This window comes from Melanerpes formicivorus, unplaced genomic scaffold (assembly GCF_026170545.1).
Source record: "Melanerpes formicivorus ecotype bairdi unplaced genomic scaffold, bMelFor1.0.p_v2 SCAF_6, whole genome shotgun sequence".
Taxonomy (NCBI): domain Eukaryota; kingdom Metazoa; phylum Chordata; class Aves; order Piciformes; family Picidae; genus Melanerpes; species Melanerpes formicivorus.
The window spans coordinates 23,179,887-23,206,821 of record NW_027142358.1 but is presented as its reverse complement, the minus strand read 5'-3'; the positions used below and the strand labels follow the sequence as shown (position 1 = coordinate 23,206,821).

The following is a 26,935-nucleotide window of genomic DNA, read 5'->3' as shown; positions in this document are numbered from 1 at the left end:
CCACACTCCACCACAAACAGGTGCAAGCACAGACCATGCTAGCATCCTTTCTTCTGTGCAGCCCTCTTCTACATGCTCCTGAATTAGCTCAGGATCAAACCTGTGTTCTGGAGGCTTTCAGGTGTGCACAATACATAGTCTGGATGAATGTGTATTGCTGGTCAGCTGAATCATGTGCTTGAGAGTCCAATTCAAATGGACCAATACTGACTTTGCACACAGGTTGGCAGTGTAGGTTATTGAAGAAAATGTCTTTCTCTCACTTATGAAAAGCTGAATTTGAAGCCTGTGCACAGTGGCTTTTCTAGGAAAGCAAATTTTCTAGGAATGCCAGTTATAATTTTAGGAAGGAAACAATGTGGTGATTCTCAAATTCAAATCAAGTTTTGGCACAGAAGAAGAGAAGCAAGGCTTAGAAGAAAAGGTCATGGCAAACCAGTATGGAACAGGTAAAAAACTGATTTTCCTTTTTGTGTCTTTCCCCATCTTTTGAAAGCCATCTTATACTAGAAAGGCTGCTCTCCACTGCTTCTGTACTTCCATCACTCTGTCAGTGTTAAGACAGGAAAGCAATGCCTGAAAATAGAGCTGAGCTTTCACTAGAGGGTAATTACTAGTTGTTCACTGTCTTATTAAGAAATCCTTGTGACGACCAGGAGTTTACTATGAAGATGCTAAAGAGCATTACTAGTATACCTTTTATAGGAAAAACTTGGACTGTTTCACATCTGTCCTCTGTCCCCTGAAACACCACCACTTCTCTGCCAGGCAAGGTAGAACATAACACCTTTTCTCTTCCTTTTAGTAAGACTTGTCTGATTTGAACTGAAAATTCTGTGGAGCAGGAACCTGTTAGGAACTATGTTAAGTGTGTGTATTGTGAGGAATTATGTTAGAACAACAGTGTTGAGCAAACAAAAAAAAATCAAAGATTGTTATACTAAAGCCTCAACTGTAGGTCCCAGGAATAGCAGTATAATTATTTTAAGAGATGACTATAACGGTAGCTCAACATGACACAAGAGACCTGAAAAATAACAAGCCTGATTTAAACCAATGGGAAAGCCAGAAATGCAGAATGGGGACTGTTTTTAATGCACCATATTGCATCTGAACATTTTGTTCCTACCCATCTATCCAAGGCATGACGTTTTGCATTTCATATTAACATTCTGAAGACATTAAAGGATTCTTCAATTTGATGTTCATATGCTGTGTCAGAACACGCACTCTGACTGCTCAGAGAGATGATATGTCTACCTTTTACTCCTTCCTTCAGCCTCCTAACCACCCTCCCTCTCTCTACCAAAAAAAATCCCTGTGGCTTTTTATTGGTAGCATTATTTGGTTCAGCAGGAAGACGGTTAGAAATCCTGTTTGTGGGATTGGAACTTCGCTTTGGATTTCTGCAATAGCTCAGCTGTTATGCATATGTACTATGACTGAATGCTAACAAATCATTGCAGTAATACTTGGTGTTCGTATGCACAGTGTTCAAAGCATTTTAAACTTTCCCAGAGGTTCTACAAAATCTGGGAGAGGGAGGAAGAGATATGGTCAAAAGCCTTTGTTTAGGATTGGTCTTACCATAAATCACAGTTAGGCCCTTTCTGTGAGGCACTGTGACGGGAATGCCGTAGACTTCAGATTGAAGGCTGAAGTGCTACACAATGGTAAATTGGCATTAACACATTTTCACTGAAACGTGTTTTGAATTTTTTTTTTCCTTCATATGAACACATCTCACAAGTTCTATTCTCACGTTTGAGTTCAGAACCAGGAATGCTTCTGACGTTAGCAGAGTATGTTGGGAGATGAATTTCTGCATCAAAATAAGAGATGTTTTGATTTCAGGAAGTTTTGATTAAAAAAAAACAACCAACAATTCAAGTCAATAAAACAACAAAGAAGGCAACCAGCAATCTGAACAATTTAGAAATATTAAAATATTTCCAAAGGCTTTCTTAAAAGGTAAAACTAGTAATTTGTCAGGCGCTCTCTCAGAGCTGAAGCAAAGACAGGTGGCTTTCTGTAGGTGGAGGCAGCTCCCCGTACGGTACTGGCAGGAGCTCGGAATCGGCCGGTTACAGAGGTGCCACCTGCGGGGCACCGGACCGAGGAAGGCCTCTCCTGAGGGAAGGGGCAGGTGACGGGGCCGAGCCAGGCCCCGGGACTCCTAGGTCTACCCTGGGCTCCCAGACAGGATACAACACGCAGCCCCTGGCGGCGGGCGCACTCCCGGCTGAGGCATGGGCAGGCAGCGCCCCCTGCCGGCCGCACCTGGCCCCGGAGGGACAGCGGTGCTGGGACAGAGCGGCTCCCGCGGCGGGGGCGGAACGAAGCAGGGAATGACTCTTGACTTCGTGGGAAATAGACATGGAGTAGCAGCGACTGAAGCATTCTCAAATTGCTCCACAGAACGTTGTCCACTGAAATCAAAAGGAACTCTTCCTGGGAATACCGCAAAAGTGCAAACTCCTCATCTGCACATTTAATGTGGTGAAAATAGAGAAGTGTAGACAGTTTTAAAGCTTAAGAAGCAATTGGAAATTATATAACACACATATTATTAATAAATTACTACAGTGAAAAGCAGTTTCACCTAAAGGTAGGGAAAAAATTTCTTTCTTGTGCAGATGCCAGAGCACTGGAACAGGCTGCCCAAAGAAGTGGTGGTGTCTCCTCTGGAGACTTTCAAAACCCACCTGGGTTTCTGTACAACCTGATCTAGACAAACCTGATTTATCAGGGGGGGCTGAACTGGACGATCTCCAGAGGTCCCTTCGAACCCGTACCATTCTGTGATTCTGCAAAAGTGCTTAATTACATGTTAATTGAATGCTGTGATTTACCTGCAGTGCCTCAAAATGGGTGTAAAGCAGAAAGTGTTAGATATTTCATTACTGGAAAAAGAAAAGAGAATGAAACTTAAGTGATTTATGTATTTAGAAAGCAGGGTTTCTATTTAGCAATAAACTGACCTACAGCATGTTTTAATTACATATCCTTCTGTTTACAATCTTCTTCGTAAGTCTAAACTAAATAACACTGTCAGGACACAGTGAATTTGAGGAACTGGGATGAACTACTTCTAGGTTAATGTTAACAGAACCATTTTCCTTTATAAAAAAATAATTACATTCAGGCAGGGAGCCAGTCTTCTGTGCAAGCCATCCCCTAATGTCCAATTTGTGTAAAATTCAACATCATCTCTCTTATCTGGCTATTTAGGACTCTATTTTTTCTGTATAAGCTTCTTCTGGCATTTGCGGCTTTCCATTTATCTCTGCCTGTAGAGAGAACAACAAGAAAAAAGTGGTTCTGATGGAGCTATCTTAGGCTGCACATTGTCTTTGTGGTTTTGACACACTGTAGTGCAGCAAGACAGACATTATCCTACACACTTTCCTGTTTTGCAGCCAAAACAGTGTTTCAGCCTATATTAAGTGATAACACTTTATCATACAAGTGTGCACAATCCGATGTATGGTATGACTGCCGTGGACAGGAATTGATCTGGGACAGCCATTTCTCATGTAACCTTGTCTTGAGAGATAGGCTAATTTGCCTGTACTCTCAGGCAGTCTGTACCACTAAACACCAAATCAGAAAAATTGCTTTGGGATTTGGTTGTTGCTACTGTTTTCCTTTGTTGCAGATGTTTGTTCTCTAGTGTAGTACATTTTATTGAAACACTGATGGAATTAGAAAGCATTACTGAAAATGAACAGTAGAAAAACATCTTTCTGTCATGTTGCTTGTCTGTCTTAATTACAAACACAATTACGAATGTGTATCTCATCCTGGAAATCCAGGCTGCTGTAGACACTGCTTAATTTGCATTCTAACATTTGTGGGGAAGGTACAAGGGTTGTGACATATTTTAGTGAAATCTTTGGCAGTAACAATGTGCAGCAATCTGTAATTCCATAGCATTTGGAAAGATGGGCTCACTGGAAAAAAAGGCCACAAATACTGCGTGTTTATGGGCACTTCACATATTTGTCTCAGTGTCAGCATTCATCACAGCAAAAATACATGAGAAATGTAAGGAGTTCAATGACCATCTTTCCCAGATTCAGAAAGATTTGTTTAAACAAGTGGAACAACCCCCAAGGTCCTTCACAAGCTTCACATAAACTATTCCAAAATTTACAGCTACATTCTTAATGGACTTCATGTAATATTGCTGAAACGAATCAATATGGCACAAAAAAGCCTGCAGTAAGTTGCCATTTTAGGAATGGTTTAGTGTGCTAGTCCTAGAAATCCCTCCTAGTGCTGTACTGCAATCTATCAATGGACAACCACAGCTAAAATGTTTTCAAAGTTCTCAGATTAGCATGAAAAGGCTGGAATTTCTGTCTCAACTTTGTACCTTTGGGGATGGTCTTCACCATAGGCAATTCATCCTCAAGTATCAACAAGTGTCTCCCTATTCCTTTCTGCTATATGTATACTTGCTTTGCTGTGCTCCAGGCTAATCCTTTCCTGGCCACCCCAGATATCTTTTCTTCTGCAGTTGTACATCCCTCTGTCTCAGATGCTACCTTCAGTGGAAATCAGCTGCCACCATGCTCCACTATGGCTGCTGTTGTGATCACCAAGTGCCCAGCACTGTGATTTTGGACTAAAAGTTATTTTCTAGACTCAACTAAAGCAGCAGCTGCCTTCTGTTCCCTGGAGACATAATGCAGAATGTGAAGTCAACAGTTCGCACATAACAATAAAATGGTATCAATCTGACCGTGTATCAGGTGAAAATCTTACAAGATTGCCTCAGAGGTTAAGAAACTGAGAAATGAAGTAGAAAAAAAAAAGAGATTTTTTTTGAAAAAGTAAAAGGAAATTATTTTCTGTGTATAAAACCAGAGTGCAAAAGAAAAAAAAAAAAGAAAAAGAAAAAGAAAAAAAAGGCATTTTTCTCATCTGTGCTGTTTTTGTAATGGGAAAAAAAAGGGCTTGTAGCATTGATGCCAATGAAATCAAGGTCAAATGAAAATCAGGCATTGCATGTTTTCTGTAGGCAGGGACAATAATAAAGACAACATTGGCCAGGTTACCTCCTGTTTCTAAATGATATGTTGAAATGGAATCTGAAATCAAACAAGTAATGATGGCATCATTATTCTGATTTATATTTCCCATTTACACATCATCCATGTAAAGCAATTTGTCACAATATTTTCAGTTAATATTAACTATTTAATAAACTGCTGCATGGTCAACAATGTGCAATGTGCTGTATCTCAAGTTTGAAGTGCCTAATGCCACCTGGTTGTTGCAAATAAACCCAAATTCACCAGTTCTTTGGTGGAATACTTAAAGGGTGGGTGTCAGGAGGATGGGGCCAGTCTTTTCTCAGTGGTGTCCGCTGACAGAGGTAATGGTCACAATTTTAAACATAGGAAGTTCCACCTAAACATGAGGAGGAATGTCTTTGAGAGTGGTGGAGCATGGGCACAGACTACCCAAAGAGGTGGTGGAGTCTCCAGGTCTGGAGTTATTCAAAGCCCACCAGGATGCTGTCCTGTGCAACCTACTCTAGGTGAATCTGCTCTGGCAGGGAGGATTGGACTAGATGATCTTCAGAGGTCCCTTCCAACCCTTACCATTCTGTGATTCTGGGGAACTGAGTTCCCCAGAATTGATTTGCTTTCAATAATTTCCTATGTTTGAGGGAGTAGTTTACAAAATAACTATGATCATTTTATAGACCTCCCTGTAGAGAAGCAGCTCATCCTACAACAAATTTAAGTCCACTGACAATAGCTTCCTTCCCTTTTATGAACCTCATAGAAAGAACTCATGGACTCCTCAGAGTCTGCACAGCACATAACAAAACCTGATTTATTCCATTAAGGCACTTTTTGTATAGCTAGGCACCTACCAAATGAAGTCGAGAATTGGCATAAATGTGTTATTTCTTATACATATTTTAAGATGTGTAACATAGATGCATCTAACAATCTATATTAAGCACATATTGCATATGCTCCATCACAGCAGCTGATCCTGAACCCCTGAAAAGGAATTTTATCACTGACATCACTGAGAGCAGGATTTGGCCCATGTTTCTTAACACAAAGTAATGCTGAATATATATGTTGTTATATTTTTTATCTTATCACATGTAAGCTGACTAAACTGGGAATTATTTATAGAGACTAATTCACATTTTTACAGCATATGGATGTGCTTTTTGCCAGCTTAAGCATGAATACAGTTTATATTCATTATGGCTGAGCTAGCTAATTAACCATAGACAGAATTAGCGAAAAGCTTTCTAGCAATATTACCTCAAGGTTGCCTGTAGTTTCATTTGGGATTTCATCCACTGATTTCTGATCTTCAGCAGTGACATAAGCCACATCATCTTCCTTTGAGGACTCTGCCTCTGGACAGGGCTCTTCCAGGTCCCTTTCAGATTCCTACCAAAAATCAAACACAAGAAATGCATGAGTTAGAACATCTTCCTGCTCTCTACAAGACCAAACAGCATGAGCCCAAAGACATACAACCACACATGAAGCCTGCTTTCGAGAACTTTGTCCTGACAGAGACCATCCATGTCTCTCTTGTGCTGCCTGGGCCAGGCAGATCCTGACGTTGTGAAGCAGTATGGGGTGAAAGCCCAGAGGTGCTGACTCAAATAAATGTTCCCTGCTGACTGATTAATGCAATAAAAATAATGTCATTCAGTCTCAGAAGCGAATGCGTGTGATATTCTGGAGAATAAAGGTCATTAGTGGCTGGGTTCCAATAGGAATAAATGAGGTAGGAGACTCATATAAAAACAGTTTTATAACAAAACAAAAAGAACAAAACTCTATGCCTTAGATTCTGTCTCTTCAGCTGTTGGTGATACGGTGAATCATTATCTGAAGGAATGCCTTCTTCCAGCAGAGCAGTGAAAGGGGTTAATTATTGCTCAGAGGTTTATTGCGTATTTTTTAAGTGGAAATGAAATGGATGGGAAACAACAAAAAACAATACCTTTTTTGTTACTACCCAGGTGCTCAGAACTGAAAAGCATACTGAAAATGATTATGGATCAACTTTAATTTCTAGCTGCATCTCAAGGGGCCCTCTTTATACTACTTGGAAAGAACAGATGATTTTCATAATTTCGTAACACTGCAGCTTCTTACTCATGTAGATAATTATGTTTAGAAAACATGCAATCTTCCCAGTGAAAATTTGTCACTTCAGAACAGGTATCTTGTATTTTGAGATTAAAGGGTCCCACTGGCCACTATGGTGTTCTGTCAAAGAAGACAGCTGGAGTGGAGCTGCTGTGACATTGCATCAAAGAACACCCTAAGAAAAATATTTTACTGTATTTTAATATGCTATAATTTAAGAGCTGTTCATGGTCCAAAGTTTTGCTGCTTCATCAGCTTGCTCTTATTTCTCTCTTCTATGAACATGGGAACCTTATTGATATTTGGTTAGCTCCAAGAATGCTCTGACAAGAAAATGGCTTCCCCTCCCTCCTGATAGTAGCTGGATGCAGCAATTAGTCTGTGCTTGGGCTCTTGTGAGTGACACAGAAGGTGTCTCTGAGTCCTCTAAAGGAACAAGGTTTTGTGTTGAGTTCTTTGGTTGGTTGGTTTATTTGTTTTTAAAGTGCATTTCAAATAGGCATTTTTGAATGAGCAAGGAACAGGGTAAAACATTAAAATAGTGTGTTTAGGGCCTCTGTGCCAGGAAGTGCCCACCGAGAATACCAGGCAGATGTTCTAGTTCTGAGTCAGCTATTATAAACATGATTTTGCTTGGATGATGTAAGTCAGCTACATTAATTCACATCAGGGTAATTGCAACTCCCATAAATTAATTTCCTCATACCTTTGAAATCATCACAAGGTTGATATTTGGTTATTTAATTACTTGCTACATTTAAACCTGCTGAAAGTATTAAGGTTCTGCACATTTGCAAAAGTTATAGCAAAAACTGAAAAGAGTGAGACCTTGGCATTGTGCTTCACCACATTAAAGTAAATGTCTTTTGTCGTCCTACAAGTTTTTCAGAAGTTATGTTTGGACTCTCTCATTATTTTCACGATCTTGTGTCACGTGTGACTGTGCTAAAAAAAGGTAGACAGTGTTAGCCAATGTTTATAAGAAGGCTAACACAAAGATTTTCAGAATTAAAGTGAGGAGAAAAACAGATTTTATAGAAGCATTTTCCTGTAGCACTCAAATCTTACAGCACTGTGCTAGTGCTACAAGACTGATAAAAGAAACGGTCAGAAAGTTTAGTTCTTGCATCAAAATGAAAAAGCCTGAAGTTGAGCTAAATGTTACTCTTTCTAAAATCAAAAGAACCTTTGTTTTCAACTTCTAGAGGTTTGTTTAAATGAGAGCTCTTTGGATTTAGCAAGTATTTCCACTTCTGGTTTCTTACATTTTCTTACTAAAAATGTTAGCTGAATGGGATGAGCATTCACAATTATTCCTGCTTCTTTAAAATAACTTTTCTTTTTGGTTAGTTATTTACTGAGAATATTCATTTAGTTTAGATTAAATCATTATTCCATTTATTCCTTCCAGTCCAAATTTAAAAAAATGAAGCAATGCAAAAAAATAGCCTAAAGTTTTAAACATCAGTTTCTTGCTGATCAAATACATTTTTGTACCACGGATAAGATTTTCATGCATACTGTTTTAGAATAATATTTTTACTTCACTGTGTCCTTTTAAAGAAAGCCATTCTTTACTCATCTGTTCTGTGTCTAATAATAACCCTTGGATCATTAAGAAGTAACTAAATTACAGCAGAACTAGTCTCTTTAATGAGCTATAATAGTCTCAACATTCATCCAAACGTGGGGTTTTTTTTTAGCAAACTGCAAAACTTCAGTGTAGAATATGAAGTATTTTGTTTAGTAATAATAAGTTTATGAACAGTACTACACTTTACAGCCAAAATATAGTGACCTAAAAATGCCATTCTGCATTGCTCCTGCCTATACATTGTGTCCTTAACAAGTCCAGGGGAAAATTAGAACGAATGAATTGAATTGTGGTGAGAGCCTGAAGCCAACAAACGTATTTAAATGAATCCTTCTGATGCAATACTTTCCTTTAAAAAATACAATTAAGTCTCTGTATTTCCTTTGAACAAAACCTCATGCTTAATGGCACCAATGTCTCTGTAGTAAAATCTATTTAAAAACAGAGTAGGAGACACAGTAAGTTTTATACAGTTACACTGGCTTTAAAAAATGTTGCTAGTTTCTGAAGTCTGAGTAAATTTATGGTGAATTACTTCCACTGACCTACATTAAAAAATTCTTTCTCTTTTTTTTTTTTTTAATTCCTGAAGATTTGTCATTATGTGAGCATTATTCACTATGACAAAGATGTATTATTCAATGTGTCCTCTTGAATCAATATAACTATTGAAATGTGAGAAACAGTTTGGCAAGATGATAATGCCTTAAAATTAATTGGCAGTATTTTCCTGCTCATTGCAGTTCAATGGGTCCATCAGAATCCAAATACAAAGAAATTGTTAAGCAGTTGCACAAATGCAGATGGCATATCAGTGTCAGTGCAGATAAAAGGATGTGCCAAAGGAGACTGGAGGGAGCAGAAGTTAAATGCAATATTCTTACTAATTCCTAGGTGTGGTGGAGTGCCAGAAGGCCACTTGAATCCGGACAAGTTACAGCAGGCTAGGGGCAGCTCTAATGTTCAGCAGAGGTTAATGTGGGAAATAATCATTCAGCGCCACCTTTGCCTTTCCCCCTCCAGTCTTCAGTGTAGTCACAGCTAAGGACTGCAGCCAGTGTTCAAACGTTGGCCCTCCATTTATAGCCCTATGCCACAGTTTTTCTCAGGAATTTTTTCAAATAAAAGTGTGACTAAAAAGAAGTATATATAAAAAGTGTTGTGTTGTTCTGCACATAAACCCACATACTTTTCTTGTTGCTGAGAGCTAGCAAATTACCTTTTTTTTACAAATGTAGGCAGAGCAAAGACAGTAAAATAGCACACAGGAAAATTTCTAAACCAGAATAATGGCAGGAAAGAAGATTGGTAAAGCATTCTAATAAATGAGTTCCACAGATGTGGTAGTTATTATAAAATTAGCTTTGCATAACTTACCAATATACCATTACATTTTCCCCCAGATGTTATCTGTTACTTGAATTAATATTGCTTAAGTTACTATTATTGCAGATTTTATCCACACTGTATTTTATTATTTAAGTTTCTGTGGCATAAAACAAGCCCTGGCTGATAGCATTACTTTTAATAATATATGTAAGAGGTTTTAGCATTATACAAATGGCTGCTGGGTATATCTTAATAGTCACAGCACAGAATGTCTGCTCTCAAAATATTATGTAGATTAAAACCAGCTATTTACTTACACTCTAATTCAAGTCATTGGAAAGGTTTGCTGTATTTATGTATGTGGTATGAAGGGAAACAATCTACTCCCAGAATAAATATCAGTTTGGAAATTAGCAAAGCTAAGGTCAAGGTCAGTTTGGATTTACTAACATACTTTCTGAGAATTAGAATTTATAGTTTATGCTTACTTATTTCACAAATGAGAAAAGAGACTGGGAATGTGGGTGGTGGGTCGGGAGCATTTGCCTCTGATACAAGGCTTTTGTATCATAGAAACACTTTTAAAAAAAACACCTTTTCAGCTTGATATTATCTGAAATTCTGTACTCCTCTGCAGTCTAAACATAAATTCTTCAGCTACTCTTACCAAAGACAGGAAAATAATTATTTATAAGGATTGGAAAAAAACCCTGTGTTCAGCACGGACCACTTCTAAAGCCTCGTATCATCTTTCAAAGCCTCTCAATGGCCTTTCAATGGATATGGGTTTGATTTTATATGGATGACAGATGCATTTTAAAAAGGGTATTCTTTGTGTCTGTATTTATCTCATCTGTGTAGTTTCTAATTGTATGCCATGGCACTTTATGCTCCCAGAGACTTGCACAACCTTCTCTCTTGTATATATGTGAGATTGGCTGTGAAACAAAATATTTAATACAGGATTTACATTAGTTTGCCATTCATGCTGAGCATGCCCAGCTGCACACCTACAAATGTGCTGAATTTCAGTTGCTGGAATAAAAGGCATTTACAAGATATGGTTTGTTAGCTGCCTGTATTTCATGTGGTTAAATCTGAATGAATAACTAATGGACAGAGATGCACTGTCTCACACTGACTCCAACCAGCTTGCCTTCCGCGCCCCCCCTTTCCCCCTCCCCAACTTCAACCTGCCAGCATATGCAAACACAACAAATCCTACCTGCCTTCTGAGGCATTGCCCACCAGCATTCCCACAGGAGGTTTCTGGGAGGCAGCTGATAGCTCTGCAAATACATTTGCCATACTGTTGTGCAGCAATACTTTACACAAGGTCCAAAGGACTGAAGGATATTGTGAAGCATTCAAAAACTTAATCCAGATACATGATCTACATGACTAAGATGGCAGAGCATCCTTCTGAACACCTTCACTGTACACATTTTTATTAATATTTAAACTAGAATTAAGATCAACGAGGGACTAAACTTGGCCTCTGAAACGTGTTTCCCAGTTGCTAATGATGCACATGGAAATGCTGTGTGCATGTTCCTAGGCAGGAGTTTTCAAACTACTATTCCTTAAATGAGAGGAAAGTTCAGGAAGTCAAAAGTATACTTTATGCTCTTTTTCTTGCATTTCAGAATTCAAGCTACTACATTCTAAAGATAATTTTCCATGTTTCTAGGCTGAGATGTGAATCAACTTTGTTGACAATACATCAGTAATTAATCTAGTCCAAAATAGCTATCTGAAGCAATTTGGTGCCCACATTGACAAAACAGGATCTACTCCTCCCCCCAGGAAGCTGTAAATCAGTCAGTGACATCTGGCCTCAAGGACATCAGAGTCATCTGAAATGTGGTAATTTATATTAATGAACATCAATATTAATTTTTAAATAAAAAGAATTTGCTACTGCCATTATGTTTACATATGGAATATTATTTATAGCTTGTGTTCCTCCTTTCCTACATTTTCCCCATAAATTATTGTAAGGAAACACACTGTCACAGTTATAAACATATTTTTTTTCCCTAGGAGTTAAAGCTGTTTACATATCCTCTTACTGTTTTCAGTAACTATATGAGGACAACAACCAGGATATTCTTGCTACTCCAGGAACTGCTGCCAATTTTAATGCTCAATTGAGTAGAAAAGAGTGCTTCTACAAAATACAACAAAGCCCTCCTCTCTGGAGATATCTTAATGCAGAACGTCCTTAATGCCTAGGTTCTGTAAGAGTATCTAAACATAGCAGAAAAATATAAAATACTGATTTCAGTAGGCTGCAGTCATTTACTTCTGCTTTTACCAAGCTTACAATTACTACTGTCAACTCACAGATTATTTAGAAAGACAAAATAAGAGACATTAAAAGAAGTCCCCCGTTGGCTTTCATGCTGAGGACACATTACTAAAAGTATTCACCTTGGAATGGTCACTCTAAATTCACATTGTGTTTAGCATTGCCAAATCTCCTAGAGTTATGGGATTACAAGAGAATCTCAGCTTTCATTTAAAAATAAAGTTAGTGTCTAGCTCTTATGGTTGCAGAGGAAAGATTGAAAACATAAATCTTGAAAGCTAAAAACTGAGACTGAAAACAAAAAGAACCAAACAACAATTATTTTTTAGCAACTCTCATGGCTTTTTGGGATCTGTCTCACCATTTTTAATGCTTCAGGTTAACAATCTCCTGCTAAAAACAATGCATAAAAATTTTGAGGAGGGGGAAAGGATTGTTTTTTTTTTTTTTCCCTTTAACAGTACCCAGAAGCACAAATCTTGCATGGCAAGAATTCCCCCCTTCCACTTCAAGGGCACTCACCAAACAAGCAAAAAGCAAGCAGCTCCTATTCTGGCTGTTTAGTTGTACTTAACAGGGATTTAAAACCATTAACGCTCCCCCACCCCACCCCACCAAAAAAAGGAAAAAAAAGAAGACAACCCAGAAGAATCATTCCTACAGTAACCAGCTAGCTGGAGTTACAAATATTTTTAAATGTTTGTTGGGGTTTTGTGTTGTTGGGGTTTTTTTGTTAGTCATCTGACCACATTAGAAAACTGTAAAAGTAGTTTCTGTTGAACTCAATACACAACAGGCAGTCTAATATTTTGGTGGCATCAATCTCATCAGGCTGGAATTTAACATTTACTTGTTGTACACCTCTTTTTCCAAATAATTTAATCAGGAAAGATCTGCTATGAATGCTAAAAACCTTATGATAAAAATGTGAAAGCATACCTGGCCAGATGCATTTTGGTACCTCATTCTGGGAGGAGGCTTTACACATTTTACAAAGATTTACTGCAGTCATATACTCTTATAAAATCAATTTGCATGCGAGCATTTGCCTTTGCCAACACAACGGCTTGTAAGAATGAAAATGCTTAGGGAGATGGTATTCATCACACCTGGTTTAGGGGCTTTGTCAACCCCCTAAGTCCCTCCTTGTACTAAGCACAAAGATGACTGCATCTCCTGAGACACAGTCAGAGCAGCTAAGACAAATTAAAGAACCTAACAACTGCTTAATATACCTGCCCTGGCCCACAGCAAGCACAGCCTGCCACCTCTCCCACTGACTATAAAGAGAACCTAGGAAAGATGGGCTCTTCACTCAGGCTCTTCAGTTTGCCTTGTCCCAGGAAATATGAAATAGTGACCTTTATATTCAAAGCACCATTGTAGAAACATTAACAGCACCACACATTCCTCATGCAGTTCTGAGCATGTATGATAAAAGTCATATGGCCGTTGGCACTATCCTAGACTGTTTTCTCCAGGTGTCACATCTGAGATGCAGCAATGTCTCACTAACTGTAACTGTTCCACAGGGCTTTAGGTCAGCCCTAAGACTGCTAAAAAATGCTGATGTAGACATGCCTATTTCTAACATGTCTCACGATGTGTACGCACCAGTTAGAGCAGGCATTACCCCATTATATTTCTTTGTTCACTAAGTAACAGTCTTCAGGCTTCATCTAAACACAAGTACAATCTACATGAAAGAAAGACATCAAGGTTCCCCCAAAATAAGAAAAATTTAAAAGAAACTTTTGAAATCAAAAAGGTTCAAGAGGTGACTGGGAGCTCCTGCAGACAAAGTCTGCCAGCAGAAAAACAATCTTTTGCTGTTGATGCAGTAATGAGTAATCACAATCATGAGGTCCCACCTCCCACCTTCGTCTGTCGCCACTCTTGAACAGCCTTCCCATCCTATCTGTTTCCTCTGAAACCAGTATTTTTTCCATGCAAGACTGGCCATGGACAAGCCCTTTCCACAACTGCCCCATACTCTATACATTCCTGAAGCACACAATGACACAGGAATGAGCTCTCTCTAAACTCCACGCAGCCATCAGGTGTGTTAAATGCGAATAGGCTTGTCTACATTGATTCGCTCCTAGCTGATGTTACAGAAATAGCTGCTCTTAACATTTAAAAGGTTGCATTTAAAAACAACAACAGCAGCAGCAGCGACAAAAAACTCTTAAACAATATTGATTCAGAGCCAAAATGAAAAAAAAAAAAAGAAAAAATAGAATTGCTCACACAATTTAAAAACTACAATATAGATTTTTTTTTAAAAAGAATATGCTGCATTAGAAAACTTTTCAGGATATACTGTCACATAAAACTGGGAAGCTTGTGTTCTTTATTAGACATAAAACATAAAGTCTTTGCATGAGTGTGTAAGTTTCTGTTAAAACAACAATTTGTCCTGTGGACTGTAAATTCAATTACTGTTTTTATTGGAATCACATTTTGCTTTGGAAACAATCATGCAGAAAAACAACCAGTAACTTAGACATCTTAAAAACATCTCGAAACGGGCATGGCTCTGAGAACAAATCGGCTATGGTAATTCGCCCAATGTGAGCTGCAATGTTTTTAAGGCCATTTCCATATTTTTAATTAACACCTGGTTAAAAAAAAAAAAAAAAATCATCTGACTGTAGGTCATTTTAATCACAAATAGGAAAATAAATTTATTTTATCAGAAAATTGACTCAACACTATTTTAAGGTATTATTTTTCATGGTTTTATCATCAGAATGAAGTTATTAACATGCATTTCCCAATTTGGGAATGGAGAAGCAAGCCCATTTTGTTCTCAAATTTCAGAGTTTGAGTTTTCAGTTACCTCTCTATGTGGAACTAGTCTATTTTAACACCTGAATATTTGATCAGTACACAGAAAAACCCACATAAGGGTATGATAATAGTACTTCTTTACAAATGCATTTCTATATAACTTGAAGCTGTAGTATTCAAATTATAGTCAAAAGAAACCACCACTTCCTTCTATGACACTTGAATTTCATACCCCATTGTAAACAGGCTCTCCTTATTACAGTACATGTTCAGAAATCTGTTTATATTGGATCTTGGCTTGAACGCTGGGGTTAGTTTTAACTCTATCTTATAATACTGTCATTCACTTTAAATAAAGCTGCAGTTGTGGATAGGAGCAGGGCTGGTGTGGTGCATTCAAGAGTTAAACAAAGCTTTGTTTCAGCATTGCCTGCTTGGTGGGCGATTTGAAATCTAGTAGGTTTCCTTTTGGTAAAGTGCCAAAGCCAACCACACCTTGAATGATGTGAGGTTGTTTTTGAGAAAGTAATATCTCCTTACAGATTATCTCCTCCCACTTTGACTTGGATGGTTTCTGAGAACAGTCATTTCCATTTCTGTTGGGGCATGAAATAGTTTCTGGTGCAGAAACACATAAATCTCATTCTGCTTTGACTTGTTAGGAAGCTTGTGGATATTTCAAATTTTGTTTAAACAAAGCATGAGAAGAAACAACCATTTCTACTGAATAATTGCTCCCCAAACAAAGCAGCAAACCAACACCCACTTAATCCTTTATAAACTCTAGCTTCATCTTCTAGAAAATTTCCACGCAGACAAGTAACAAAACCAACAAACCTCTGATGTTTGCTCCAAGGTGGTTTCCACCATCATACAGAATTTGAACACAAGTCAGGATTGAAAGTAAATGTTTCAAGTTTGGAAGTGAAAATCTTGAGGCAGCCACAGAATATGGCACACAGTGAATATGAAGTGTACTGTTTTGAATTGTGCACTACAGGCTTTCTCCTTTTCCTCCTGTTTTGTCTTTTTTGAGAAACTCTGTTCTACAAGCATGGGATTATAAAGTTTGCACACAGTTTGACTGATGAGATACAAGACAATGTACCATCTTTTGATGGAAAAAAATGGAGTAATGATGTCAAAGGGATTAATCTATTTATTCCTTTTGGCATCACCTTTTCCCTTGAAGCTTTCATAAATAGCAACATTGTAAGTACCTAGAGAAAGCAAAGGCCAAACAGCCTTTAACATTCTCTTTAAGAATGCGCAGCTGAACCCAGAAACATGACGTTACTCAATCTCAAGCTTCTGTCTTTTGATCTAACCCTCAGAAGAAAACACCTACTGGGAACATCAAATGTGTCTGGATTGCAAAGCAGAGAAGTTCAGAAGAGAGTAACAAAGACACTAGTGGCTGGAAAGTTCACCTGGCAATAGAAAGGCAAGGTGGATGGGGATGCAGCAATTAAATCAGTTTTGTGAATAGAAAGACTTACTCAACATTCCAGGAAAAACATCAGTCAACGTGTAGAGGAAGAGAGCAGGAGCAATGGGAAGTACCTAACAACAGAGTTGAATGTCTCACTGGCAGAAGAAAGACAGTGAGGCTGAAGAGATCCAGCTTCACCACGCTGGTGGCAGAATGCAATGCTGAACTGTACACTTATTGTTCTAGTCTCAGATTGCCCCTTGGTCCCAGCTGCCAAGCCTGAGACTGCATGAAATAGCTGAATGTCTAGCGTGGTTCCAACAATATCTCATCACAAACAAAAATTTTAATGTCCTTTTCCAATAGATTCATAACCATCAAAGACTTCTGGAGGTGGGCTGTACTCACTTCTTTATGTCAGTCTATTTCCCTTTGATAATCCCGTGCTGCATCTAGACAAATGTTACATATCCTGGATTCTCCTGCCATATGATTCTGTATTTTGATTGTAACATTTGGCAGAATGTGAAGCAACTCTCACCACTGCCACTGGGTGTTGGCCAGAAAAGAAGTGCACCTATGCACTTAAACCGAGTCGTTCTCCAGCTGACACAACCCATACGCACACACACACACGCACACACACGTATATATATATATATACAAAACTAGTAATTGTTTAATCCTAGAAGGACTTATACTTCATAAGTCAAAAAAATGGCTTTTAAAGAAGGACTTGATACCAAAAACTGAAAAGAGAAAAGCCCTTACCAAATATAATAAACCAATTTTCACTATAGCTCCTCTGCAAATACTATCCTAGTATTTATAGGACTGAGCAGCTTAAGTGTTGCAGGTATTCGTGATATCATGTACACACCCTAATAAATCATACTGGATGCACAGCTCCATGTGGAAGAAATAGAGCTGATAGGGGATACCTTTAAAAAACTTGGCCCCAAAACCAGAGACAGGTTATTTCTCTGGGACAGGTAACTTAACAGATGTATTTATCGCTCAATGGTAGATTAGTCTCAAAGCAACATTCTCCATCAGAGAAAAATGTTAAGGTGTTCTTATAATACAAGTAATAGTCAATTAGAGCATTTTAACTAGATTTTTTTTTACAGCCCTAAAATTATTAAAATCGTGAAGTTTAAATAATTTATATTTCAACTAGTGTTTTACTAGTTCTCTCCCTACCTTCTCTGATTTTCATTTTCTCACTTGTCAGCATGTCTTGGCAGTGAGAACAAGAAAGACCTCAAACCTTTGCTGATTGCTTTCCATGCAATCTGATTTCTATAAATTAGAAGTTGCTGATGGGGAAGCAGACAGCAGTGCCCTTTGATCAAGATACACATCTTGATCTCTTTTATATTTTTTAAAAAACCAATAATATTAAAACAACAAAAAAAATCATCATACAAGCTTTTCGATCAAAGTATGTCACTGTCTGCTTCCCAGTCAACATACTGCCAGTAAATTGGCAAGGTGCCCAGAAAGCGCAGGCAGCAGCTGGTGGGTTTGATTACCATCTGTATAGCCACTGATGTCTAAAATATTGTGTCTCCATCTAGTGGGCAATGGCATTTAGCAGGAAATTTGAAAATGGGTTGGATGGTGGAAGGAGCTTTGCTGATTCCCCTTCACCAAAACTGGGCTCTAAAGCTGTATCCCATTGGAAAGATACCTAAAAACAAGAAAGGCTTTGAAGTCCCACCGGTTGCTCCATCCCTAAAATGGCACTTGCCCTTAAAATCACATTTTCTCCAAAAGCATTATAGAAAATCTATTTTTGTGTGCTCCTAACAAACCATCTCCTTCTAACACTCTGCAGCACCCTGGAAGTTTTAATGGCCAAAATTTGAAAATGTAAAAGAGGTAACAGGGCAAGGAAAGCAAGCATAAGGGTGCCATTAATGTTCAGAATGCCTGAAAGAAACAATAAAGAATAAGAGGAATATGGCAACATCTTCCTTTAAGAAGAATTAAACTACATCTTACTAAAGCATTGCCCTCCCTGACTTCTTAATGACAGGATGACCAAAATACTGTATTAGCTTTCCTGTGTGAATTCAGATTACATCCTTGACTAAACAGACTAAACAAGATACACAAATCTGTTTTCCAGAGAAGTGCCATGGAAGGGGGGTAGCTAGTAGGTTGAGAGAGGTTCTCCTCCTTCTCTACTCTGACCTGATGAAGCCACATCTGGAATGTTTTGTCCAGCTCTGGGCCCTAACTTCAAGAACCACCTAAGGCATCTGCCTGAAAGAGTCCAGTGCAGGCCCACAAAGATGATGGAATGGAACATCTCCCATATGAAGACTGAATGAGCTGTGTCTTTTTAGTTTGAGGAAGAGGAGACTGAGGGGAGACCTCATGCATGTTTATGAACCTGTGAAGGGTAAGTGTTGGGAGGATGGAACCAAGCTCTTTTCAGTTATGTCCAATGACAGGACAAGGGGCAATGGGTGCAAGTTGGAGCGTAGGAGGTTCCATGTGAACACAAGGAAAATTTTTTTCACTGACACTGACAGAACACTGGAACAGGCTGCCTAGAGAGGTTGTGGTGTCTCCTTCTCATTAGACATTCAAAACCTGCCTGGATGTGTTCCTGTGTGACCTGCCCTAGGTGATCCTGCTCTGGCAGGGGGGTTAGACTCGATGATCTTTTGAGGTCCCTTCCAACCCCTAACATTCTGTGATTCTGTAACACAGATTTTTGAATCCACATGGCCACCCAAAGGAGAAACTGAGGCATAAGCCAGTGCTGTGACAGCTCTGTCATGACAGACACAGGACAAAAAAAATAGTTAATAAAAGACAAACTCTACCACATTTATTACACCACCCTCCCTTCCATCGATTACCATCTTTTTTGACAACAACTCCACAAGCAGTGTACTGACTGGACATATTTTACGCACACCCATGTAGTGTGAAAACCACATCACAATGAAGAACTATCAGTACAGCAAAATGAAAAAACAACAACAGGATCATACTATTGATTTTTGCCATCCACATATGGACTAGGCCTAAATTCCCTTAGCCTGAGAAATCTGTTGAGATAACTCTCCAACACAGCATGATTACATTTCATGTAATGACTTCTCTGGATGCATGATAGGTCCTAAAATACCTCTTCTTTTTCTGAATATCTTTTAATAAAGTTGTTTAAGATGCATTTTGATTTGACACACCTAAACTGGTTACAGTGAAGCATTTTATATTTTTAGCATGTACTCCACTGCATTAGAACCAAGTTTATTACTCCATAAATAATTCATTCAAAGGAACTTCAGTTTAACAGCACCTAATAGACACAATCACTTAGGGTAGCACACTGGCAAATTTCAGCTTTAAATCAGAAGCTGGTCTGTCTTCATAGAGGAAAAAAATAATCAACTTACCAGAAGAAAGCATCATTTTTAAGAAATTCAGGCATGAGAGCTTAAAAATGAAGTCAATATTTGCCAACAACTTTTGTGCTAATATATTATATTGCTTGTTTGTGCAGGAAGGGAGTGAGATTTGTTTCAATCTAATCTAATTCTCTTTATTTCAACAGAAACTACAAGAATTAGAAATGAATGTTGTTCCCTTAACAATTTGCTGTGATAGAAGCTTTATTTTTCAGGTCAGCACTCTCCAGTTTTGATTGCTCAATGGAAGCGGCACAATGGCTAGAAAAAAAAGGCGGCTCTGAAATGTTAGGAAATAGAAACTGCTGACTACCTGGTGAAGGAATAATGATTTATAATACATGAATAGGGGCAATAATTGGATAGCAGGCTGTACTCAAAAAAGCCTTAATTCACAGATCTGACATCAGAAAGTCATAATCCATCGATCTAGCATCAGAATGATGGATTATGACTTTTTAAGAACATGCAGACATGTCAGCTTCACGAGCATTCCGGGAATCGTAGTCCAAATTGTTTTACTGAGGTCATTTGAACAATTTCAGCTTTTTCCAATAAAGCTGATGCACTAATATTTTTGAAATGTAGAAGTTCTGTTGGATCCATTTTTTTTTTTTCCTTTTTCAAACCCTAAAAATCCTCCAATCAAGTATTGCAGGTTGCCACAACTTGTGAGTGAAGAATTTCTTTCTTTTAAGATTTCTTCGAGTCTATGCCACTTATTTATGGAGATGATGATAATTTAGAAAGCCAATCGATTTTTACATCAAAAATGTTTTGCATGAAAATTTGGAGGCTAAGAAAATCACAACACAAGGTGAGAGATAAATCACTGTATTTTCTTTCAGGAAGAGTACTGACATATACTATGCACACTTTCCCTGGACTACTGCAAAAACATCTAATTTCTGACCTCTGACTCCTTCCTCTCTAAAACCTTGATTAGATTTTAAACTGTCACTACCAAAAATAAAGATATGAAGTGAATTTAGATAGAATTAAATAATACTCTTGCAATGCATGACTATCTAGAGGTTGAAATGTACTTTTTGTAAAGAAGCCATTGACATATTAATTCAAAAAGACACCTAGCTTCTTTACTGAAATATTGGAACGAGTCCAGAGAAGAGCAACAAAGTTGGTGAGGAGTTTGGAACACAAGCCCTATGAGGAAAGACTGAGGGAGCTGGGATTGCTCAGCCTGGAGAAAGAGGAGACTCAGGGGTGACCTTATCACTCTCTACAACTACCTGAAGGGAGGTTGTAGACAGGCGGATGATGGTCTCTTCTCCCAGGCACCCAGTACCAGAACAAGAGGACACAGTCTCAGGCTGCGCCAGGGGAGATTCAGGTTGGATGTTAGGAAGAAGTTCTATACAGAGAGAGTGATTGCCCATGGGAATGGGCTGCCCAAGGAGGTGATGGAGTCACCATCATTGGAGGTGTTCAGGAGGAGACTTGATGGGGTACTTGGTGCCATGGGTTAGTTGTTTGGGTGGGTTGGATTGGTTGATGGGTTGGACGCAATGATCTTGAAGGTCTCTTCCAACCTGGTTTGGTTTATTCTAAATAAAGGTTTATTCTAAATTGGGAACTTTGCGTTCCTCAGAAAACTAAATATGGGCTAAGACTATTGAGTGGAAAACTCAGGGAACTTTTAGAGAGCTTTTCATTGGACATCACATACTTATTTATAAGAAAACCGTAATTTCATTCAGCAAATGCTATTATCAAATCTTCCAGTGTAATTTCCCCATTACAACTAAGTGAAACCACCTATCAATTAACAACTGGTACATTAGACAATTCAATGGCTCAGATGGGTAAGAGTTCTTAAAAAAAATGCTTTCTATTCTAAACAAGTGTTGAAAATAAAGAGAAAAGACCACACCAAGTATAAAATATTGCAAAATATTTTCCATGCATACACATATTAAAAATGTTAAAAAATGTGACAAAAAACATCTTCCAAAGGTATAAAACTTTTAAGTGTACCAGTAACAAGGGCTAAAGGGCAACAGAAGCCAAACCAAGCCAAGGTTGCGTATCTCTGTTATTTTTCCCTGCAAACTCCCTTGTATTTCCCCTTGCCTAGAAGGCTGAGTTATTCCTTCTCTAGTCTTTCTCACCTTATTTCCCTTCTTACTCATAAAATGTATGTAAGAGAGCTTAATAATAAAGTGAAGCTTTTGGTTTTTACTTTTGTATGTGCTCATAACTAAAGCCACTATAGAAAGGAGAAAAAGTCATATGGCTCTCTCACAATGCTTGAAATAATTTATTTCACTAAACATGAGGCATGTTGAGCAAAGGCATCCTGGGTCCAGTCTCAGTCCAGATTTCAAAACAATGACAACAGGACCAAAGAAAGAGAGAAAACAGCTGGGGAACTGCACCCCTTAAAATCTCAGTGGTTCATAGGATAAAAGGGGGAAAATAATGCTCTTTTAACAACAGTAGACAGAGGCAATTTACTTCAATTTGACAACTAAACATGAAATGGCCAATAAAAATGCCTGCCATGTTACACACATGCCTTCCTTTAAACACACCTAATCTTCTTAGAGGTCTCACATAAAGGGATCACATTACTGAAAACCAGCTACTTCTTTAAAAAAACCCTAAATGCCACCACCACTGCACAACTGATCAAAAGAGAGAGTACCTCATTCAATTAACTTTACTGGGGAATTAACATTGGCAGGCTGTAATTACTCACTTGGAAGGCAGTCACAAGGACACCATGGCAAACAGTTTTCTGCTTGTGATTTAAATGCTTGAGGTAATGACAAGTGGTCAGGGTATCACTTTTGCAGCTTCCTTCAAAGAGCCTGTTGTGCAGTGCCCTAGCAGCATCAAACCAGATTCACTGTTACTTCATCATCAAACCATCTTCTACCTGAATTTTCCTTGAATCCTTTCCAATCTAGTATTTACTCAGCTCAATTAAGCTTATGACATCAAATTAAACCAATTAGAGTGGCTGCAACCTTTCTAACCTTCCCAGACTGAAGAATGAATACAGCCCTTAGGACTATGAGCAGGGAAAGACAAGAGCCTGGTAAATTGGGTGTCTCCTGATTCCCTCCCCTTTTTTGGACTTAGGCATTAGCCCTACCTCTTTTCTTGTTATTAAACTGGTTGTATCCTTCCCTTGTCTCCACTGACGCCATTAACTCATTTAATGTGTATTATGAAGCAGTAGTCAGATGTGAACTGTCTTTAATGACGTGTGCTTGACCCAGTGACCTTGAAGTGAAAGGCTCTGTAGATCTTTAGCACACCCTTGATATTCTAGGCCCCTTTATTCACACAGTTTATCAGCAAAACGTGTGTGCAAAAGGAGCGCCTACTCACAATTAATATTATGATCATTCTGCTGTGGCAATACACTGCGCTGAAAAAAAAAAGATGAATTATAAAGTGCACGGGTTAGTAAAATTTAAATCAAGCAAATGTTTAATATTAAGCCATTTCATCTTTTTCCAAAGTTCAGCAAGTGTATTACAAAGCAGTGAAATTGCACTTCGAGCCCTAAGGCTTGCAGTGTTGGAGCCTGCCTGATTAACGTAATTAAAAGAATAGCATAACACATATTAAAAATTGAATATATGTGGCCTTATTGTTTACTTCCAACTGATAGCATGATTTCTGGCTAAAAATTTGCACTGCTTAATACCTGACAAACTACTAAAGCACATCCCTTTTTTCCTGCTGTGCATATGATTGAAAGTGCAGAGGTTAAACATGGCAATAAAAAAAAATTAGGGAATTCTATTTTTGGTCACGGTGGTGTTCAGTTCTCCCTTCTCACTTTTACAATAAGCAGGTGCTGCTGAAGAGGTAGAAGCTCTTATGACAGGAGGGCATCAAGCTGGGTAAGGCTAGGAAATTGCTTCCTTGGACAGAATCTTCCTGTCTACAGACACTAAATGTCTTGTATTGCATTTTTCCATCTTAGCCAAGAAGGTAAGAGAGTCCCACACAACAAGAGACTGTAAGTCTAACTGAGGTTCTCATCTCCTGCCTTTTAAGTAAACCTCCATTTTGCAGGTTGATATGAATGCTAAAATTTTGTTCTAGACAAACATTGCAGTAGACATTCTGCCTGTAACCGGAGCCAAGCAACATGAATTAGAGTGCTAGACATACATTGCTTGTGAGGCCTGATTCAGACTACTGCTCAATGGGTGGAAAGCTGGCGAGTTCTGGTGGCACAAAAATATTCTGTGCTAGGGCTTGCAAGACACAGAATTCTAAATGCATGGCCAGCAAATGCTGGCTGGCATACTACAGGATCCTAGAGGCTTAAGCAGCAGGTTTTATGGGACAGAAACTTTTAGCACTGACAAAAGCTTACTTTTTCTGCAAATGTTGCCTGCATACCTCCATTTTTTTCTGCAGCAATTCTGCATATTCCTTTGGCCAGTGTAATAATCAGCAGCCCCTCCCAGTACATGAGGTGGAAAGCAAATGAAAAAATTAAAACAAGTTGGCAAATGTACCTATATATACATATTTCATGTTATCACAGTTATGCTTTATAAATTATGGCAATAGCAATAGAATTCTGCTGCTGTGATCATGGATAATCAAAGCAAGTGAAAAAAAAGGCAGTGCTGAAATATTTTCAAAGGTATGAAAGTCTTTACTGTTGTGTAATTTAAATTTACTTGCCATTACTTGAAATTTCCTTTTGCCTGCGTGATTAGAATTTAAATGCTCCCAAAGCATATTAACAAGTATAACTTCTGTTATATTGCAGAAATACTGCAGCAACCTTCTCTTACAGTTGCAAACTCACTAAGCTCCTTAATTTACTAGAGAAAATACAAAGCAAAATTACAATCTTTTGAATATAAAGTCTTATTTTGGAAAGATCCACCAGATGAATGAATACAGCACTTTCTATTCTACTCACACATACACATCACAAAGCTATAGAAGTATTTTATATAACCGTATATATGGGATGATGTAACACCTCTACTATGAGGATAGGCTGAGGGAGCAGGGGGTGTTCAGCCTAAAGAAGAGAACACTCTGGGAGACCTTAGAGCTGCCTTCCAATACCTGAAGGGATCCTACAACAAGTCTGGAGAGGGACTTTTCATGAAGGTGTCTAGCAATAGGACAAGGGGCAATAGTTTGAAGCTGAGGGAGAGAATGTTTCAACTGCATCTTAAAAGTTCTTCAGTATGAGGGTGGTGGGACTCTGGAATAGGTTGCCCAAGGAGGTGGGGGTGTTGAAGGCCAGATTTTATGAGGCCTTGAGCAGCCAAATGTAGTTGAGAGGCATCCCTGCCCATGGTGGAGAGGTTGGAGTAGATAGTCTCAAAGGTCCCTTCCAACCTAAGCCATTTTGATTCTAGGTTTCCATTTTTGCAAGAATATTTTTTAACTGAATAGTTTTGAGTTTGAAGCTCCATTACACTGCTAACATGACACACCATGGCAATGTGTATTGTATCTATTCTAGATACAATACTAGCAGATCCCCTGAAATTATTTGGGGTACATTGGATTAAGAATTCCTGAATTGGATTGTACATCTAACTGCACACTCAAAATGTACACCTGACAGCGGCACAGAACAGACATTTAAAGCCTTCTTATCAGTCATCCCATGATGCATTTGTCCTAAAGTCTCCATTTTAACACTTTCTTTAGTTTTGAAATTGAAGATGTCACTGATGTGGAGAAATTACTGTTCCCTGAAGATGTATAAATACAATAGAATATTAGCATCACATTAAAGTTTTTATGCAGCCCAAGTAAATTGGGTCTTAACAGGAAACTAGTTGATAGAGTCAAGTCCAGGTTAAAAATGAAGTTGCAATACCTCACTGCACCACTACTGTCCTTGTAGCATTGGGCAAGTTAAGTGTACTCTTAATGAGAACCTTCCTTGATTCCCCCAGCCATACTGATCTCACTGGACTGTAAGTGGTGCACATCTGTAAAAAAGGCCTTTTTATAGAACTAAATTCGACAGAGCAGGGTTTAGTTTACTAGAAGTCATGCTACCTTTGCTTTACTCTTCACCCTTTCTCCCCCAGTTGATTTCACAGAAAAAGGAACAATAATCAAATTCTATATTCCTGTATAGCTTGGGGTTAATTGCTTCAGCAGTTAGGTGGCAATAGTGTTGCTTCTAAAATTAGTAATATGTAACAGGTAAATACTAAGGAAGAAAGCAGATTGTCATTTTAATTTAATTTGTTCAACATGAACTGGAACAAAAAAATCACATTACAGTCTGCAAAGGGGTAAGTTCATTAAAATGGCAGTCAAACGCTGAAAAATAGTGTCTGATTCCCAATTCCCACAGCAACTCATAGTTTCCTGTTTAATATGCCATGTCCTGTTGGCCATCTATTGTAGAGTCTTTAAAATTTCTTGTTTCTTAGATAAGCTCTCTTACCACGTATGCATTTATTCTAATGCATATGGTTTGCTGCTTATTAGTTTGTGTAATGTTCCCACTACCAGGAAAGGAAAAAGGAAAAAAAATATTCCACAAGACAAGCTCTTATTTTATCTTGCACTTGTCAAATATTAAGATTCTCCTAGTCTGTCAGACTTCTAAGCTTGTCTAATGTCTGTCATTTGTATCCAAAATTAATAAAGTCTATTCGTGCTGTATGATTTTTTCAGTTGCTCTGATTCTGATTATACACAATAATTTGTAATTTAAATTCACACACCAAAAAAAAAAAAGAAAAGAAAGAAGAAGAAAAGTGCAGTGTAGCAATGTGTTTGCGTTGTCAGTTTTAAAAGCTTGGCCTTTATGACTCCAATACCAAAGCCCTGTTCTTTCCGCTCATTATAAAGTTCCAGTAATGCTTGGACTGACCAATTACTTCTGGTAATTTGATTATGTACCCTCTTTCTTTTATT

At 38.3% G+C, this 26,935-nt stretch overlaps 1 protein-coding gene across 3 annotated transcripts in view; it reads right to left on the bottom strand.

Annotated features, from left to right (window-relative positions):
- CABCOCO1 (ciliary associated calcium binding coiled-coil 1) overlaps positions 1-26,935 on the bottom strand; it is a 99,632-nt gene that overhangs the window by 37,747 nt on the left and 34,950 nt on the right. For 2 of the 3 annotated variants that reach the window (XR_010987553.1, XR_010987554.1), the window contains exon 6: positions 6,300-6,431. Coding sequence is in view for 1 of the 3 variants with exons in the window: in XM_068140095.1 (XP_067996196.1) it covers positions 3,228-3,290; positions 6,300-6,431 (195 nt within the window). In the remaining 2 variants the exon portion in view is untranslated. Of the gene's footprint in view, positions 1-2,360; positions 3,291-6,299; positions 6,432-26,935 lie in introns of those variants that run through there. The other variant, XM_068140095.1, reaches the window with a different exon arrangement.